Source organism: Sminthopsis crassicaudata, chromosome 2 (genome assembly GCF_048593235.1).
Source record: "Sminthopsis crassicaudata isolate SCR6 chromosome 2, ASM4859323v1, whole genome shotgun sequence".
Classification (NCBI taxonomy): domain Eukaryota; kingdom Metazoa; phylum Chordata; class Mammalia; order Dasyuromorphia; family Dasyuridae; genus Sminthopsis; species Sminthopsis crassicaudata.
In genome coordinates, this window is record NC_133618.1 from 150,986,898 (window position 1) to 151,005,140 (window position 18,243).

Consider the following 18,243-nt stretch of genomic DNA (forward strand, 5'->3'; position numbering starts at 1 on the left):
CCAAAAAACAAACGTAAGATGATGGATTCAACCAAACCCCAGCTGCTATTCATTGCACATATTTTCAAGCTTTGTCAATATATTGATAAACTGGGATGATCGTTCCTTCTTTTTTTGTACTTTAACAATACTATTTGTAATACGGAATATTGAGGAAAACTATGGAGTTATAAAAAACCAAAGTTATCAACAAAAATATTTTTAAAAGAAAATGATTCATGCACAATTATAAAGAATAAGGCTGGCCTCAAAAAGGAGATATGAGAAAATAAGAAAACAGCTTCCCCTACTCTAGGAAGAGGTAAAGGAAAGGGAAAAAGAATAAACAGTTTTGCTGATTTTTCTTTTTTTCTTTAAAATTAATTATTATAAGGGAGGACACTGTGATGGAAAAGAAAGAAAGAAAGAAAGGAAAAATAGATGTGATGTAAAAATGATCAATAAAAATGTATTTAAAAAAAAAAAAAAAAACCATGGATACATAAGCTAACTTTTGATCAAAAGCCAATTCTTCTTTACCTATTCTTATGCTTCTATCCCAGTTACTATAACTTTTTTTCCAGTTTACTATCACCTCCAACCTCTTCCAATTTTCATAATTCCTTCCAAAAGCATATTCTGAAGGATGTTCAGACCTGTGACTTCATCAATGAGGAAAATTCTTGGTGTTCCCTTTAATGCTTATAAACAGTCTTAGAGAAGTGCCTGGGCAATCATTACATGACTTGTTCACAGGCACAGCAAAAGGAATAATTAAGCCCCTCTATCCCATCTCTGTACTATAAATAACCAGTATTTAATTCAGAAGAAAATTAATAAAGATTTATTAATTAAGATACTTTATTCTACTAAAATCCCTTAATGAAATTGATTCTACTAAAATTTAGAATAAAATCATATTTCTACAAGCAACTTCTCTGTACTAATCAAAATATTAACAGATTTGTATCTTCTCAGAAAGAAGCATGTCCATACTCTTCATTTAGCAACATGAGAAGTCTTTTAGGGATTTATAATTTAAAGTGAACTTTAAGTACTTTTTTTATCTCTCCCTTTGAAAAAGTTTCAAAATCCATTATTAATAAAAAAAAAAATAACACTGATCCAAGTGTGATGGCACATGCCTGCAGTCCCTAACACCAGAGAGACTGAGGATGCTGGATCACTTAAGCTTGGAAGTTCTGAGCTACAGGGAAGCTGTGTGCACTAAGTCTGGCACCAATATGATTAATCACAGAAAAAGAGAACTACCAGGCTGCCTAAGGAGGGGCAAATCATCTCAGCTCAACCAAATAGAGCACGATAAAGTTTCTGTGCTGATCAGTTTTGGTACTGGACCCATAGCCTGAGTAAAATAGGGAGACCCAGTCTTTAAAAAAAAAAAAAAAGTTACTAAACACCTACTGTGTGCCTAGCATTTTGCAAGGCATTCTATATCCTTGCTTTCAAAGACTTTACAAGGTAAAAAGGGAGAAAAGACATACACACAGTTAAATAATAACACAAAACAATAAATGATTAAATGCCAAATGAAAGGAATGGTCAATAAAACGCATAATATCCATAAATGGTCTCTCCCAAACATTTGCTTGTAAGAAATTTTGCCTTGTGAAATACCATAAATTTTTCAACTACTCCAGAGATAGTGAATACATTTTTTTGTATATTTGGACTTTTTTTTTTCTACTACAAGTAACTTCTTTAGATATATTCCAAACTGTGGGATCTTTGGGACAAAGAGTACAATTTAATAACCATTCATGATTCAAAATAAGTTTCTAGAATAGATTAAATCTATTTGTAATTCCACCAAAAATGAATTAATAAGCCTAATTTGCCATAGTCTTTCTAACATCTTTTATCATATTTCCTCATTCTGCTTAAAATATCACAAAGTTGTTTTAGTTTTCATTATTGAATATTTAGAAAAAAAAATTAAGGATTTCTGATAGTTTTCATTTTTCTTTTTCAAAGCTGTAGTCTATTTTTATTACTATCAAACTGGTTTTTAATAAACATTTATCTGCATCAATCTAAAAAAAAATACAAAAGAAATGTTGCTTTATAACAGTCCAATAAAAAATAGTCAAAATGAATTCTTTCAATTCAATTCAAATTCTTCAATGAATACCTGGGTGGAGTTGGCGGTACTTCATGTGCAGAACTGCTTCTTTCAAATAATAAACCATATTTGGTAGGCCAGACATTTGCCACCTACCAGTTGGGAGGGGAAGGAGGAAAAAAAAGAAATTAAGGCATTATATTAACAAAATAATTTTGGGATCCTAACAATACATTGGAGATTTTTTTCCCTACTTCAATAAGGACACAATAAAGGCACATCATTTCTAGAAAAATTTTAATTTAGCTACCCCAAGGATGAAATAGTATTTGTACTTTCAAAATCTCATGATTAAAACCTAGACTTAAAATAGAACACTGGGTACTAAGCTTTCAGAACAACATGAGGTTATCAGAAAAGAATACAATTAATAAAGTACAGAAAAGGAACAGGAGATTCCTAAATATAATCAAGATTTTTTTAACCTGATCTAAACATTCTAAACATTCAAAAATGTGTATTTTAACCTAATCAATACTATTCTTGTTAATCTATAATCATTCAATAATGAAAAATAAAATCAACAATTCATTCAATTTTAATCAAAATGATTTATAGAGTATAACTATGATTTAGTATTTCTAAATCTCACCACACAATTTTTTTTCCCTCATGGAGAATGAACAAACCTTAAGTGAAGGGAATATAATCACCATTTAGTAATTTAAAGTGATAATATTCTCACAAGCTCAGTATTTATATTGCTGACCATTAATATGCAATAGTTTATCATAAAACTATCCATAAACTGAAAATAAATGCAAAAAGATGAAAGTTTTAAATAAGCTTACCTGAAAAGGTAAGGAAGCTATATAATCCTTCCCCTCCATGCTATGCACATTTATGCAAGAACTTTGTAATATGCATATGCATTTTTCTACTTCATTGCTATCTGAAATTAAAGAAAACATAAAGGTTATTTATTTTATTATTATTATGTTATGTTATTTAATCCTATAGCCACATCTTTTCAATATGCAAACAATTGTGTTATTAGGAAAATATTACAAATTAACTTAGGTAGAGTAGAACTCATATAAATAGATGACAGAATGTACCCCAAGATGAAATAAAGTTGAAAGAAAAAAGAAACTTACTATCATCTTTTTCAGATTTATCCTGTGATATAATGAAGTCACACCAGAGTGCCTAAAATCAAAACAACAAGTTTACTTTAAAAAAAAAAAAAAAAAGAAAAAGAAATCAGTATCTAGGAAATGTTTTTCCTTCCTTTCCAACAAGAGACCCAATTAAGACTTTCATTTGTAAAATAAAAACAAAAAACTCTCCTGTACAATCATTTGAAGTGAAATTTTATTATCTTTTTTTTTAATCCCCAAAATAATTATTTATTTTAGAATCTATGTGTTCTGCGCCCTAATTAAGGTCCTCAAAATCATTTATAATATTTTATCCCTTTATCCTTGCCTACCCTCAGGAACAATTTTTTTTAAAAGAAAAAAAGAGACTCATAACCAATATGCACTGTCCAGCAAAACTAGTTTCTACTAATTCTAAAAATCTGTATCTTACTCTACATTTTAAATCTATGACCTCTCTGGCAAGACGCAAATTGGCCTTCTTTCTTAAAAAAAAGCTAAGAGAAAAAGAAAATAGCAATACAACATTGGGCATAGAGGATCAGCAGCTTGTCTTGGGGTTAGAGAGATGATGAAAGCATCTGGCTTCTGATACTGGCTGGTTGGGTGCCTAGGAGATTGTCTAAAGTCTACATGCTTACACTGCTAAAGATGCTGATCTACACACAGAGAGAAAGTTCCTCACTAGTTCCTCTAAATCAATATAATCATAGATCCACTTGAAAAATAAATATAAACCTAAGAGTCATATAGACCATCACTAGATAAAGCACCTGAAAAGTGAGGAAAAAATAAAGTGAGGCTTGGTAGAAATTATTGCTACAAAAACATATAACTATATGTGCAAAAGACTTTTAAGATAAGTGTGGAAGAAAAAAAGGAATATGCATTTATACAGTATCTATTCTGTGTCAGGCACTATGCTAAACATTTTTTTTTAACAAATATTAGCTTGCTTGAGCCTTATAATCTAGCAAGATAAGGTGCTATTATGACTGAGGTCAAGTGATTTGTCCAAGGTCACAAACTAATAAACATTAGAGGTGGAAAATGAATCCAGATTTTCTCAATTCTAAGCCTAACACTCTAACCTACTGCTGTCTATCTGGCCTCTTGGGGGTTTTCTTGGCAAAGATACTGGAGTAGTTCCTTCTCTAGATCATTTTACAGATGAGGAAACTGAGTTAAACAGGATTAAATGACTTGCCCAAAGTTACAAAGCTTGTAAGCATCTGTGGCTGGAATTACACTCAGGAAGATGAGTGTTCCTGATTTTAGACCACATACTCTATGTACATGGCACCAAACATCCTGCAACCTACTGAGTTAGACTCAAATCCAAAGGAGAAAACTTCACAAGCCTATGAAATTTTAGAGCTAGGAAAAGACTTCAAGATTATCTAATCCAATCTCCCCATTTTGCAGTTGTAACTGATGCCTAATGTGCATAAGATCTCAAAGCTAGTCACAGGCAAAGATAAAAGGTGAAACCAGGGCTCCTGAAATCTACAGAGGTAAAGGGGGAGAATATCAAGAATACTATCATCAAATTACAATCTCAGGTGATATTAGGGGCTACAATAAAAGATGAAGGATCATCAGAGATTAAAACTTTTTTTTTTTTTTTACCCCAAGAGCAATGCTTATTTTTTATAATTCCCTTTAAAGTCCCTTTAAAATTTTATAAAAAAGTTAAGACAGATTTTTTGAAGATAATTTATATCCTCTACAAACAAGCAAAAAAAGAATGTAAGCAAGACATAATATAAACAAAACAATATAATCTTTTATTTTTGGCACATAAATTACATAAAATATCCCACCCTATAAATTTTTTATTACTATTGTTGAATATGAAGAAAACTAAAAATAAAATGTATTGAGAAAGGATTTAAGCAATGCATTGTCATTCATGTATTAAAACTTAATTTCTAACCTGAAGAACAGGACTATCCACTGTAAAAGCTTTATAAACAGCAGAAGCTTGACTTTTACTTCCTTTGCTCCAGATGACCATATTACCAGCCACATATAATTCTTCATCATATTCAACTTCTTCTCCAACATCACTTATACCTTTTCTTAAATGCCAGCTTTCCTGAAGAGATTTAGAAAATGGAAATAGGAGTCAGAAAACATTAAATTCTTCTTAAATACTACCTTTAAAAATGTGTCTCATTTGACTCACTAATTAATAGAGTAAAAATATTCTTAAGACTACTACAAAATTCTTAAAGCAAGGCAAATACTGATATTTTAATTATACTATATAAGAAACTTTGAGCAGGAACTTAAGATTTTACTAATATTAAGCTTTATGATATGTATCTATGACTCTGCTAAACAGAAAATATAAATATGCAAGAAATATTACTCAGACCCATCTCTGAGACCAGAAATAACATGCAGAGAAACTCATATGCACTGATGCTGACAGTTTTCTTGTCTCTTTCAATAAAATTTAAGATCTTTGAATGTGAAGATCATATCCAATTTTCTTCCATATCCCCATAAATAATCAAATTTTTTGCTGAATGAGTATGCAGTAGTGAACTTAGATGATAATCAAATGAATTTTTACTCTAGGAAAAGCACAATTATAACAACCAAAACATGAAGATATTTGTATTTCTGGGACATAAATTTAAAAAAAAAAGAATCAACCTAAATCCAGAGTTCTTAACCTATTTTGTCTCATGAATCCTTTTGGCAGTCTCATGAAAACCACAGACTTTTAAATGAACAAAAGTGTAACAAAATGAAAATAATTTATTACAATTTTTTGAAAACAAGTTTGGAAACCTCATTTTAACAACAACTTATCTAAGGGAGATTTTAAATTTCAAACTCTTAAATAAAAATATCTACCACCAGATTTAATAACTTCCATCCTAGAAATTGTATGTCATTTCTCAGCTTGCATGCAGGTTACCTTGGAAAATTATATTATTCTAGTTTTCAAAAATATAACTGGAAATTTAATAGAACCTTCTGTTTTTCATGGATTGTAACCTCCTGAAGGGATCCCACCAAACCAGCAGCTCCATCAGAAGACCACAGCTCAGAAGCAGGCTGCAGCTGCCGAAGTTGAAGATTCAGCGCATTAGGGTGGTGCTTGCAGTGATCACGGCCAAAAGGAACAAACTCCTGCAAATCCCCTGCTGCAATCATCGTTACCTTCTCTTCATAGATGTTCGACATGGGTTCCAAATATCAACATTATTTCTGCATTAAAATAAAAGATATGTCCATTTCCAGAGCCAAAGCTAAACAAAGAATACTATAAAATTATTCAGAATACTTGTGTCCATGGATTATAATTTTGTGTGTGTGTGTGTGTGTGTGTGTGTGTGTGTGTTGCTACATCATATTCTCACAATCTATGATTCTTTACATAAGAAAAGCCAGAAAAAAACTCTACTGAGATGAGAAACTCACCTTTACTTTCCAGTCTTAGAGTACTTGGGATATTTCCAGATTCAGAAACTTACTCATGGTCTCAGTGTCTATGTCGTGGGCAGGGATGAAACACGGTCTTCTGGACTCAAAGCCTGCCCCCCTATTCATTACGCCACGGAACTTTCCCCCCTACATTAATGGTTCCATTCATTTGAACAAGTTTTATAAAAACTCTTCTAAGTATCCTTAACAGGAATATCACTGTACATGTAACAGGTAAGGAAACAGGTTGAGATTAAAATGATTTGCCCACAGGCACTTTATTAAGTGACAAAACCTAAATTTGAATCCGAATAAGTTCAAGTACAATATTTTTCCATACATACATAGTTTCTTTTTTACTCCGTGGCTTAGAATTTTACAAGGTATGCAGAATTCATTTAAAGACCACAGCTGTGAGATCACAGGCTAATTTTAGCCACACCAAAAATATGACTTGTAATTTGTTGAGAACTACCTTAAGTTTAACAGAAACTACTGCCTTTAGTTGACTAAAATGTTTTAATCAAAATGATTAAACACCAAGTAATTTTTTGATATATAAATATAATTCAGTTATGCTTTGTCTCCTTTTCTCCTTCTCTGAGGATAAAGGAAATAATGCTACCAAATACAGCAAGACCTTTGATAAGATTTATATTACATAGAGAGAAATCTCACTCATATACACTATCTGATAACATCTTCTTGAGGAGCTTGGACTAGACTGAGGATTCTTTTTGATGACATGGACACCTTGGTGGCCTTATGACATCTGTGGATCCCCTTCATAGAATGATTTTAAATTAATAAGCTTACAAAGGACCCAGTTATACTGAAATACAATTAACTAAATATTTAAAAACAAATTCACAAACACTGTTTGTGTTTAAATCTCTTCCAGCGCAAAACACTATGGAAAAAAATGACAGAAAATAGATACATTTTCAAATAGGCCTATCTTTATATTTAATGTATTTTAAGTGAAACTTGACATAGGTCAAAGTTGTAAAGCACTGAATAAGGTACAAAGGAGACAAAATCAAAGTCTATTCAGCACCAAAGTTAAAACACTCATTCTTACCACATTATCAATAAGGCACATTATGTTGGAACTAAATAATTCTTTTACTCAAAATAAAACATTTAAAAAGATTTAGGGGGGAAAAACTCACACAGTACTAAAAGCAGGTTTTGATACGGACATTTTTAATTCCACTGAAAAATACTTCTCCATTTAAAAAAAAATTGCATATTCAAATGAGATATATTCTAAAGTGGTTTATAGACCTCAAAGCAGTCAGTTATTATAAATTCAAGAACTGTTGTTCTTGTAAAATCACAAAGGGATTATAAAGTCAGATTATAAATCACAGAACCTACATTTTATTAATTGCTGGGATATAATTTTTTTTTTTACTGTTACCAAAATATTATCTGACCTAAGTAGGATGTAACCTGACGAACTGGTTCTCAAAGCTGCCTCTATTTTCAAATCTTGAAAAAATTAAACACACGCTCATTACTTCAAAATTCAGAAAGACAGCTTTCTCCTAGCATGGCATTAAGACTACAATCTGAAGATACAGCATGAAGCACGGAGGAGAATACTGGACTGAAGTCAGGAAGCTATGAGTTCAAATACCGGGGACTCTAAGTGAACTCATTAAAGAAACCCGGTCCGTGGTAATAGTGCTGTAGATGTGCTGAGCGGCAGCTAGGTGGAGGAATGGTTACACTGCTGAATCTGAGTGTCTCACACTTCCTAACAAAATCCCCTACCCTCTTTGGGCCTCAGCTTCTCCATCTCTAAAATGGGAATAAGAACTCCTATCTTCTAGAGTGGTGGTGAAGACCGAGAAAGAGCCTCTAAGGGGATATAAACAGAGATAGATATTTCTCTAAGTGTAATGGATGTGTACACATACACTTATCAATCTATAGATTTGGTTCTCTCTCACTATACAGAGGGGGTGAAGGTAACAGAGACGAGAGAGAGGAGAAAAAGAGAGGGAGGGAAAGTGAGAAGGAAAAGTGGGCCGTGGAGGCAGGCACAGACAGGAAATGGGGTGTCTGACCTGAGGCCAGTTTGGTTTGATTGAACAGTGCTTTAAGAGTGAAAAAATACTCGCGCCAAATACGTGTGTGTCTAGGTGTTATATAGTTGTCTATAGAATTTCTGCGATTCCTAGGTACGGAGGGAGCGGGCAAACGTGCTGGAGGGGGAGGGGAACTTCTGGGGTCACTAGAGAAGGGAGGGAGAGGTGCATGGGGCAGAGCAGGACGCGGCGTGAGTGCTGCAAGTTTCTCGGCTGGCAGAAGACTGCCAGCACTGACTGGGGAGACACCTGCCTTTGCACCCCCACCTCAAACAAAACTTAAAGTGATTCAGGGCAAGGCCCAGACTGCCCCACGAGACTACACACGCCTTTACTGCCTCAAGGGACAACGCGGAGCCAGCCCTCCGGCCCGCAGCCCGGGAAGCCTCTGCTCTGGGAGACCCGATGCCCCCCACCACCCCGAAGCCAAGAAAACGACAGGGCCACGGGCATCGAGGTGAAATGAAGCTTGCGGGAGAAGGGAAGACACCGGGAGAAGAAGGCTCCGGGTGAGGACCCAGGCCGAGGCTAGCCCCAGCACCTTCTGGAGGGGGGGCGCGCCCACCTGAGTGACCCAGGAAACGTCGGGCGCTGCCCCTGCTGCTCCCCGGAGACGCGGGGACTGGGGCGAGGACGGGATCTGGCAAGCGGAGCGATGCGTCGCGGTGACTCCTCGGCCGCTGCAACTTCTCATGCCCTCCCTCCTTCTCCCTCCCGGGCTGTGGAGGAAGCGATGGCGGTGGCGGGAAAGGCGGGAGGGCGACGCGGTGCCTCTAGTATCCGGGAGGGCTGAAGACCTAGCAGGCGGACGCGCGAGCGGCTCGGGCGAGAGGTTCAAATGGGCGCGGCCATCTTGGATGTCCCGTCATGCCCCGCGTCCTAGAGGGGCGGGGTCTGAAAGCAGAGGCTCCGCCCCTTTATGCCCTCCGCTTGGAGTCTGGAGACCCTAGACCCACCTAGGCAGAAAGCGGAGGAAGCCAGCGAGCGAATGAAAAGAAGGAGGGCGGGGCAAAGTCGTCATACCTCCTCCGCGAGGACTGAGCATCCTCCGCAGCTTCTTGGAGTTCTGGTCTTCATACGCCGACCCTGAAAGAAACCCGCCTCCATCCCGCTCTGAGAAGGAGGCCCTTGGAGCTTTTTATTTCTTTGCGTTTAGCTGGAGGAACTTAAGGGTGGAGGGAATTATTTAAAAGTCTTACCGTAACACAGATCTTTTGCTTTCTTTTGATGGAGTTTTAAGTCATTAATAATCTGTCTCCAACTTAATTACGGGTCGAAATGTACGTTACCCTTCATGTAGCCCTCCTCAGTCCAACCAACTGGCCCCATCCCGTTATCCCATCCGCTGCCTCCCTGGCCCACGCTGTATGCACCTCCGCCTCCTTTCAGGGAATATCCTCCATCCTTAACCGCTGCCACTTCAAATCCCCCTTTTCCCTCTTAAAATTCAGCCACGTTGCTTTTAGTGGACCGAGAGGTCCCCCATTACCCTGCACTTACCCACATATACTTTGTATATGCTTTTATGTAGACCTAGGGATTCCCCATTACCCTACACTTACTCATATATAATTTGTATATGCTACATATATATGCATATGCATATACATATGTATATGTATATGCAAATCAGTTATTTCTCCTTGTAGAATGTTGGCTTCTGGAGGATAAGGACTGTTTAATTTACTTCTTTGTTTTCCCAACGCTTGGCTTCCTTCGAGACCCAGCTCAAGGCCGTGGTATGATAGAGAGGATTCCAGAGATCAAAGCACTAGAGATTGACCAGCTACAAATCAGGGCTTGGGGTTTTTTTTTTTTTGTTTATTGTCTGTACCAGGGATGGGGAAGTACCACTCATATAAGGCCTGCAAGATCATTTGGTCTGGTCCTGCCAAGGCCGCGACAGGCTGTGATAAAATGAAAGCTAGGTACAACAATCTCCTACTGCTTGAGTTTTTAACATGATCATTTCGTCTGCCACTAGAATGATATAAATATCCAATTGACTCTTGGCAGCAAAAAGGTCTCTAGATTGATTAATAATAATTATTATATTAATAATGCAGAGTAAATTTAACAGTACATCATGAGTATTGTTTTCTCAAGAACTAATTGTTAAAAACATTTCCCAGTATACTGGAAAGGTTCCCTGATTTAAGTCTTATTATTTTGTTTGGAAAGTTTTGTTTTTACAAATCCGAGTTCTGTGACAACCGAATCCAGCAAGTTTATTGGTACCACTTTTTCAACAATATATTCTTACATCGTGTCTCTGTAACATTTTGGTAATTCTCCCAATGTTTCAAACTTTTTCATTATTATTATTATTATTATTATATCTGTTATGGTGAGCTCTGATCAGTAATCTTCCATGCTGCCTTTAATTGTTCCAGGGGTGCCAAAAATCACACCTGTATAGGTCTTGAATTTAATTAGTAATTTTGTGTGCATTCTAACAGCTCTAATATCCTACCATTCTCCCATCTACCTCTCCAGGTCTTCTTATTTCCTGAAACACAATATTGAAGAATATTACATAATTTTAATTAATAAAGCAGCAGTTGAGAAGATTGACTTTAATTTTGAAAGGAGTTCCATTTTGTATTAAAGTGCTATCAAACAGCATCATGTGCTACAGAGAAATCTTTTGCAAAAGTCAATCGATCTGGTGAGCTTCATTGTCTTCTTTTAAGAAATCGCCAAACACCAGCCTGATCAGTCAGCAGCCATCAACATAAAGCAACCACCAGCAAAAAGATTATGACTCTCTGAAGACTCAGATGATGGTTGCCATTTTTAGCAAAAGAGTATTTTTAAATTAAGACACATTTTTAGACATAAGATTGTTGAACATGTAGTAGAGTATATTGTAAACATAAATTTTATATTCACTGGAAAACAAAAAAATTTCTATAACTATTGTGTTACTTGATTTAAGTTTAGGGCTCTGGAACTGAACTTGCACTGTCTGAGGTATACCTGTATAAGTAACAATTCCTGGGAAGGGGTTGACGGGCCCCCAGAACTTATAGGATATGTAGTTCTTCTCAATTTAAGAAGAGAAGAAACTATGTGACAGGGAAAGATTTTTCCACAAGATGTGATAGCAAGAGTTTATGGGCAGGGAGAGCTAGGAGAATGAAGAGAAAAAAAGAAAGCTGGTAGTCATCCCACATTGAAGTAAACTGTGGGATCAGCTGCATCTGCAGATAACTGGACATCTGTAATTTCATTTTTTTAGATTTGTGGCAATGGGATGTGGAGTAGGAAGCGGGGCTGAACTACTCTAATATTAGAGATGACATCAAAATGAAACAACCTGAGTTGACTAATTTCTCTCTGTGTCTATCTCTGTCTGCATTCAATGTGTGTGTATCTCTCCCTCTGTCTCCCTTCTTTTATTTCTCCCCCTCTTTATAAAAAGACACTTGTAAAATAAAAATTCACATGAAGTTGAAACAAGTAGTTGAAATGAAATTTATTATGTTTGGTGTGAGCAACAACCCCCCCCCAAAAAAAAACAGGCATAGCAAGCATGATTTCAGATAAAGCTACAGAAAATATAAAAATGATAAAAAAGATAAGCAAGGAAACTTCATTGTGCTAAAATGAACCATAGAAAATGAATATCAATATTTAATATATTGTACCAAGCAGCCTAGCATTTAAATATTTAGAGGAATTTTGAATTTCAAGGGAAATATAGTAAAACTATAAACAGTGGGAGATCTCAATATACATACCTCAAACTTAAATATAACAAAAAGATTGACAAAAGATAAGCTAAGGACTTGAATGTAATTTTTTAAAAAATTAGACATGATGATATATCTTTGGCAATTATAGGAATAAAAACAGAAAGGAATTGATATACATCTCACCTGTGAATAGTACCTTTTATAAAAACTGACCATGTATCAGATTATAAAGACCACACCAAAAAAATGCAAAAAAAGGAAGACATACTAAACATGTCATTTACTGGGTACAATGCAGTAAAAATTATACTCAATAAAGTGAAGAAAGAATTTTAAATTAGTGATTAAATTTTTTTTTATAATTAAAATTTAATTATAAAGAATTGGTGGGTCAAAGGACACATTATAGAAACAAAACAAAAAACCTTTCATCGAAAAGTTCAATATGGAAACGATACAACAAAACTTGTAGGATATTAACTAAAATAATTCTTACAGGGGAAATTTATATCTCTAAATATTTTCATCAAGAGAGAAATAACAAGTCAATGAATTGGACCTGAAACAATAAAAGACTAGAACAACAAATCAAAATGCATTAACTAAATAATTTTTTAAAAATTCTGAAAAATCAAAGGAGAGATGAATGAAATGGAAATAAAAGTCAGGAGTCATATATATATATATATATATATATATATATATATATATATATATATACACACATATACATACATACATATATATATAATATTATTAATTATATATAATATACCATATATTAATTATATACATAATGTAACACATACAATTATATATAATATGTTACATATTTTATATAATATATTTACATATATGTAATATATATATATATATACAGCTAATCTGAGTTTTTTAAAAAGAGGAAAAGAAAGTTGTTTATGTTGAAAATGAAAAAGGTAGAATTCAATACAATTGAAGAAATAAAATTATCTGAAACTTTTTTCTCAATTATATTCAAACAAAAGTAATACTTAAAAGAAGTAGATGAATATTTACCAAAATATAAAATACATAGATTAATGGCATAGACTACTTACATAATCCATTATGAGAAAAATGAATTGACTAAGCTACAAATGCAAAGAACTCCAGGATTAGATGGATTTACAAGTAAATGCTATCAAACAAAGACCAATTGATTCAAATATTATATGAAATATTTGCAAAAATAGTAAAGGAAGGGATCCTTTTCATCCTTTTCTGTGATTAGAAACATGTGGCCTTGATTTTTAAACTAGAGAGGGACAAAGCAATGATAGAAAGCTATTGACTACTATGCCAAATGAATATTGTTGTAAAAAAATTAAACTATCAGCAAGTAGATTACAACACATTATAAATATACACTATGACTAGGCTCAATTTATGTCAGGAATGTGGGATTCTATCAATATTAGGAACACCAAAACATTAACAAACCACATTAATAACATAAATTATAACCAAAAAAAAAAAAAAAAAAACATGTTTTTTATCAGTAGATACCAATAAGGTTTATGAAAAATCCTACTCACATTTCTGGGGAAAGAAAAACTAAAAAGTATGTGTATATATGAATCTATCCTCAGTATATAACTAATAAATATTTAAAATGAAGAGAAACACTATAGGTAATGGGAAAAAGTTAAAGGCCTTTCCAGTAAGATGAGGGGTAAAGTAAGAATTTTCATTATCACCATTACTGTTTAACAAAGTGCTAGGAAAAACTGATATAACAAGAAGATGATAAACTAAGGAAATTACCATGGTCAAGGAAGAAATAAAATAATTTTTGCAAATGATATGATGGTTTACTTACAAAATATTAAAGTTTTATTTATTTAAATAGTTCAATGGTTGAGAAGATGGAAGAAATAATTGTAAAAAATAAATTTAAAATGCAAGATGGATTAAAATTTTAAAATGAAAATGCAACCAAACCACTAATGATTTTTTGTTTAAATTTGTATATCTGACTGTATGTTGAGATAACTTGCTAATGGGGAAAATACAAAAGACCTTTGGAAGTCTTACTATCTGTGAGAAGTTCACTGAGTGGAAACCGGTTTCTCTCCCCTCCCCCGCTCCTATTTTTCAGTCAAACACAAATTATAATCTAAAATCTCATATGTACTCTAAGAGAAAAGCAAATGTCAGGAATATGTGAGTTTTCGTGAAACAATGAACATCTTCCCAAATATTAATCTGAAAATGTTGTTGCTGGTACTCTATCTGTTGCACTACCTAGTTTACAATCTCCTACTTTCTTTTCCTCCTTCTGTGTGTGGCTGTGTGTGTATATATGTCTGTATGTGTTCATTCTTCCTTTGTTCAGTAGAAATGAAAGTGAAATTCATGGAATGTCTATCCCCCCCTCACTCCTTCTATGTTTTAAATACTTATGTATCTCTATTGTATAATAGTGGTTTCTCTCCCTTCCCCCTCCTTTTATTTCCCAGTATCTCCTATTTCTATCTCTTGAAATCATCAAAAAAGCATATAATAATCCCAGGCTTTCTAGATCTGTTATATTTACCTTTGTCTATAACCATTAAAGATATTAGAATTCTGAGAAGACATGCTTTTATGCTCTTATTAGAATATAATCAGTTTATTACAACATAGTCTTTTTCAACTGAAGAAATATGTATACCTTTGTATGTTTCTCTTTGTATTTCTGTTTCAAACAATTTTACTCAGTTTAGCCCTTTTCACCAGTGATATGTGGAAGTCCTCCATTTTATGATAGATCTAGCCTCTTGGGACATCATATTTATTCCTGTCTTCTTTAAAATGTACAATCTTCACTGTGGCTCCTTGATATTTGCTTGTTTTTTTTTTTTTGTTTGTTTTTTGTTTTTTTGTTTTACTGATTTTCATTTTTTTCTTTAATCTAGAATCTCAGGATTTTGGTTATGATGTTTCTTCATTTATTCATTTGGGGGTTTCTTTCAGGAAGTACATAGTAGTTTGTTTTTTTCTTTTTGCCCTCTGTTTTAAGAATTTTCATTTATGATTTCTTGAAATATAGAGTCCATGCTTTTATTTTTTATCATAATTTTAAGAAGTCAAATAATTCTTAAATTATCACTTTTGACTTGTTTTCTACATCAATTGCTTATTATATTTCTCACTTTGAAATTCTTTTCAATCTTTTCATTTTATTTGAATTTTTTTCTTTTGATATTTCATTAAGTATTTCTTATTTGGTCCTCTCTGATTTGCAGAGCATTTAATTCTTGTGTAAGATACCATCAATTTTATCAAATCTTTGCCATTATATCTTCCCTAACTATTGCATTTTGTTTCATTTCTTCTCCGAGAAACTTTTGTAATCCATGAGATCAGAACATTTTTTCCCCTCTACTTGAACTTTTTGTTCCTCTCTTCAGGATTCACCTATTGAGTGTTTCTCAATTCAAGATATTTCTTCACAATATTAAGTGTTTTCTTTGATTTACTCATATCTGCAACCTAGATTCTGAGTTGGGGGACCGGCAGGAGCTTTGGTTGAACTCCTGTAGGTCTAGATGATGTAGGCAGAGTCTTCTTAGTAAGCCTTGGATTTTATGGCTAAAACTAAACTCTACTTCTTGAATGCTGTTAGCTGGGGCTGCCTCGATGCTAGTATTTGTTAAAATGATTCCCTCCCCCTTTTTTTTTTTTTAACAATCTTATCAACACTTGTTACAACTCTAAGATGTTGTCTGATTGATACAATGCGAAGACCTGACTAGCATTTGAGTATCTTCACTGTCTAGGAGAAGTAAGTGAGATTGACTTACTGTTTTGTTTGTTTGCTTGTTTTGTGGGGCAATTAGATTTAAGGAACTTGCTCAGGATCACACAGCTAGTAAGTATTAAATGTCTGAGGCCTGATTAGAACTCAGGTGCTCCTGACTCTAGGGTGGTTACTCTATCTACTGTGCCATCTAGCTGTCCCAATTTACTTAAAAAAATTAAATCCAACACTAATTTCTATCCAAAATATATTCAAAGACCTAGAAAAATACCCCTAGTTGGCACAATTAGAAAAGCTATTTTTAAAAAATTTTATTAATTTAAAAAATAGTAATGTAAAGATAGTTTTCAACATTCATTTTCGCAACACTTTGTATCTCAAATTTCTCTTCTTCTCTCTTATTACCCCACTCCTCAATAATCGAATAAAGGTTAAATATATGAGTTCTTTTAAACATATTTCCATATTTTTTATGTTTTGCAAGAAAAATAAGAACAAAAGGGGAAAAGCTACAAAATAGAAAAAACTCAAACACACAAAAGAGTGAAAATACTATGCTTCTATCCATATTTAGTCTCCATAGCTCTCTCTTTAGATGTGGATGGGATTTTTCTATCCCAAGTCAATTGGAATTGTCTTGCATTTCCATATTGCTGAGAAAAGCCAAGTCCATCACAATCAATCATCACATATTCTTGTTGTTACTGTGTTCAGTGTTCTCTCGGTTTTGCTCAATTCATTCAATATCAGCTCATGTAAGTTATTCCAGGAAAAGCCATAATTCTTATGAAAGGAACCTAACTTAATCAATCTCATTCAGGTTTCAGAATGCATCATGCCATAACTAGGACAATACAGGAAAATGCCTTGTTTCATTGATGAATGAAGTTATTTAACAGGCTGAGATACTTCAATGGGACAGAATAATGCTTGTGAGGTCCAGAATTTCTTGAATGATCAGATATGAGCCTGACCTCAGTTATAAACTGGCCAGGCAACTCAAAGGATCAAAAAACACTCCTGACCTATAGCCATGAAGTTTTGTTAAGAGGTTTTCAGATTGAGGATCCAACCACTCATAATGTATCTTCATATCTATGGTCCCATTACGGGAATCTGGGCCCTGACCCAGGAATCCGGGGAAGTTTATCTGTGGGATTGAATAGTCAGTGAATTGTGATGTGTGGTTAGTTATGAGAGCTTAATTCATAAACAAGTATTGCTGCAATAACACCAGAGAGTCATTGTAACACAGATAATTAGTGGACTTTCTACCCGTTAAAAATCTTCAAATGTTTTTACATTTAATTTAACAATAAACAAAATTTTTCAACATTTTTTAAAATTTTGAGTTCCAAATTCTCTCCCTCTCCTTGAAAAAGCAATCAGTTTGAAATAGATTTATACATTTGCAGTAATGCAAAACATCAGCTATGTTGCAAAAGACAAAGAAACCAAGAATAATAAAGTAAAAAATAAAGTATATTTCAATCTGTATTTGTGTCATCACTTCTTTCCCTGAATAGTTGATAGCATTTTTCATCATAATTTCTTAAGAATTGTTTTTGGATCATTGTTTTTCTGAGAAGTGTTAAGTTATTCATACTTGATTATTATACATTATTGTTATTCTGTACAGTGTTTTCCTAATTCCACTTACTTCACTTGGCTTCCCAGGTTGTTGGTGCTTTTTTTTTTTTTTTTTTTTTTTTTTTAAGCATCTTCTTATTGTTTCTTATAGCACAATGCTGTTTCACAAAATTATTTAATGCAACTTGTACAGCCAATTCCCAGTTGAGTACCTCCTCAATTTCCAGTTTTTTGTCACAATAAAAAGAGAATATCTTTGCCAAGAAAATCCCATGTGCAGAGGTTCATGAGGTCACAAAAAGTCATATACAATTGAAATGACTAAACAACAACAATCATAAATATTTTTGTACAAATAAGTCTTTTCTTTAATCTCTTTAGGATATAGATGTGATGGTCTAAATGTTAAAGGTTATGCACAGTTTTATTGTTT

At 33.8% G+C, this 18,243-nt stretch overlaps 1 protein-coding gene and 1 long non-coding RNA gene across 6 annotated transcripts in view; one reads left to right on the forward strand and one right to left on the reverse strand.

Moving 5' to 3' along the window:
• ANAPC1 (anaphase promoting complex subunit 1) overlaps positions 1–9,639 on the reverse strand; it is a 136,125-nt gene extending 126,486 nt beyond the window's left edge. For all 4 annotated transcript variants that reach the window (XR_012486073.1, XR_012486074.1, XM_074287685.1 and 1 more), the window contains exons 1-6: positions 9,325–9,639; positions 6,211–6,447; positions 5,159–5,320; positions 3,220–3,271; positions 2,914–3,014; positions 2,132–2,214 (exon numbers count right to left, since the gene is read on the reverse strand). Coding sequence is in view for 2 of the 4 variants with exons in the window: in XM_074287685.1 (XP_074143786.1) it covers positions 2,132–2,214; positions 2,914–3,014; positions 3,220–3,271; positions 5,159–5,320; positions 6,211–6,423 (611 nt within the window). In the remaining 2 variants the exon portion in view is untranslated. The remainder of the gene's footprint in view (positions 1–2,131; positions 2,215–2,913; positions 3,015–3,219; positions 3,272–5,158; positions 5,321–6,210; positions 6,448–9,324) is intronic.
• Positions 9,640–9,798: 159 nt separating this feature from the next.
• On the forward strand, positions 9,799–12,218 carry LOC141555084 (uncharacterized). Of its 2 annotated transcripts, none has more exons than XR_012486075.1 (2): positions 9,799–10,039; positions 11,256–12,218. It is a non-coding gene; the product is annotated as an uncharacterized LOC141555084 (long non-coding RNA). The 2 variants fall into 2 exon arrangements; XR_012486076.1 differs by having other exon boundaries at positions 9,834–10,687.
• Positions 12,219–18,243: the final 6,025 nt, after the last annotated feature.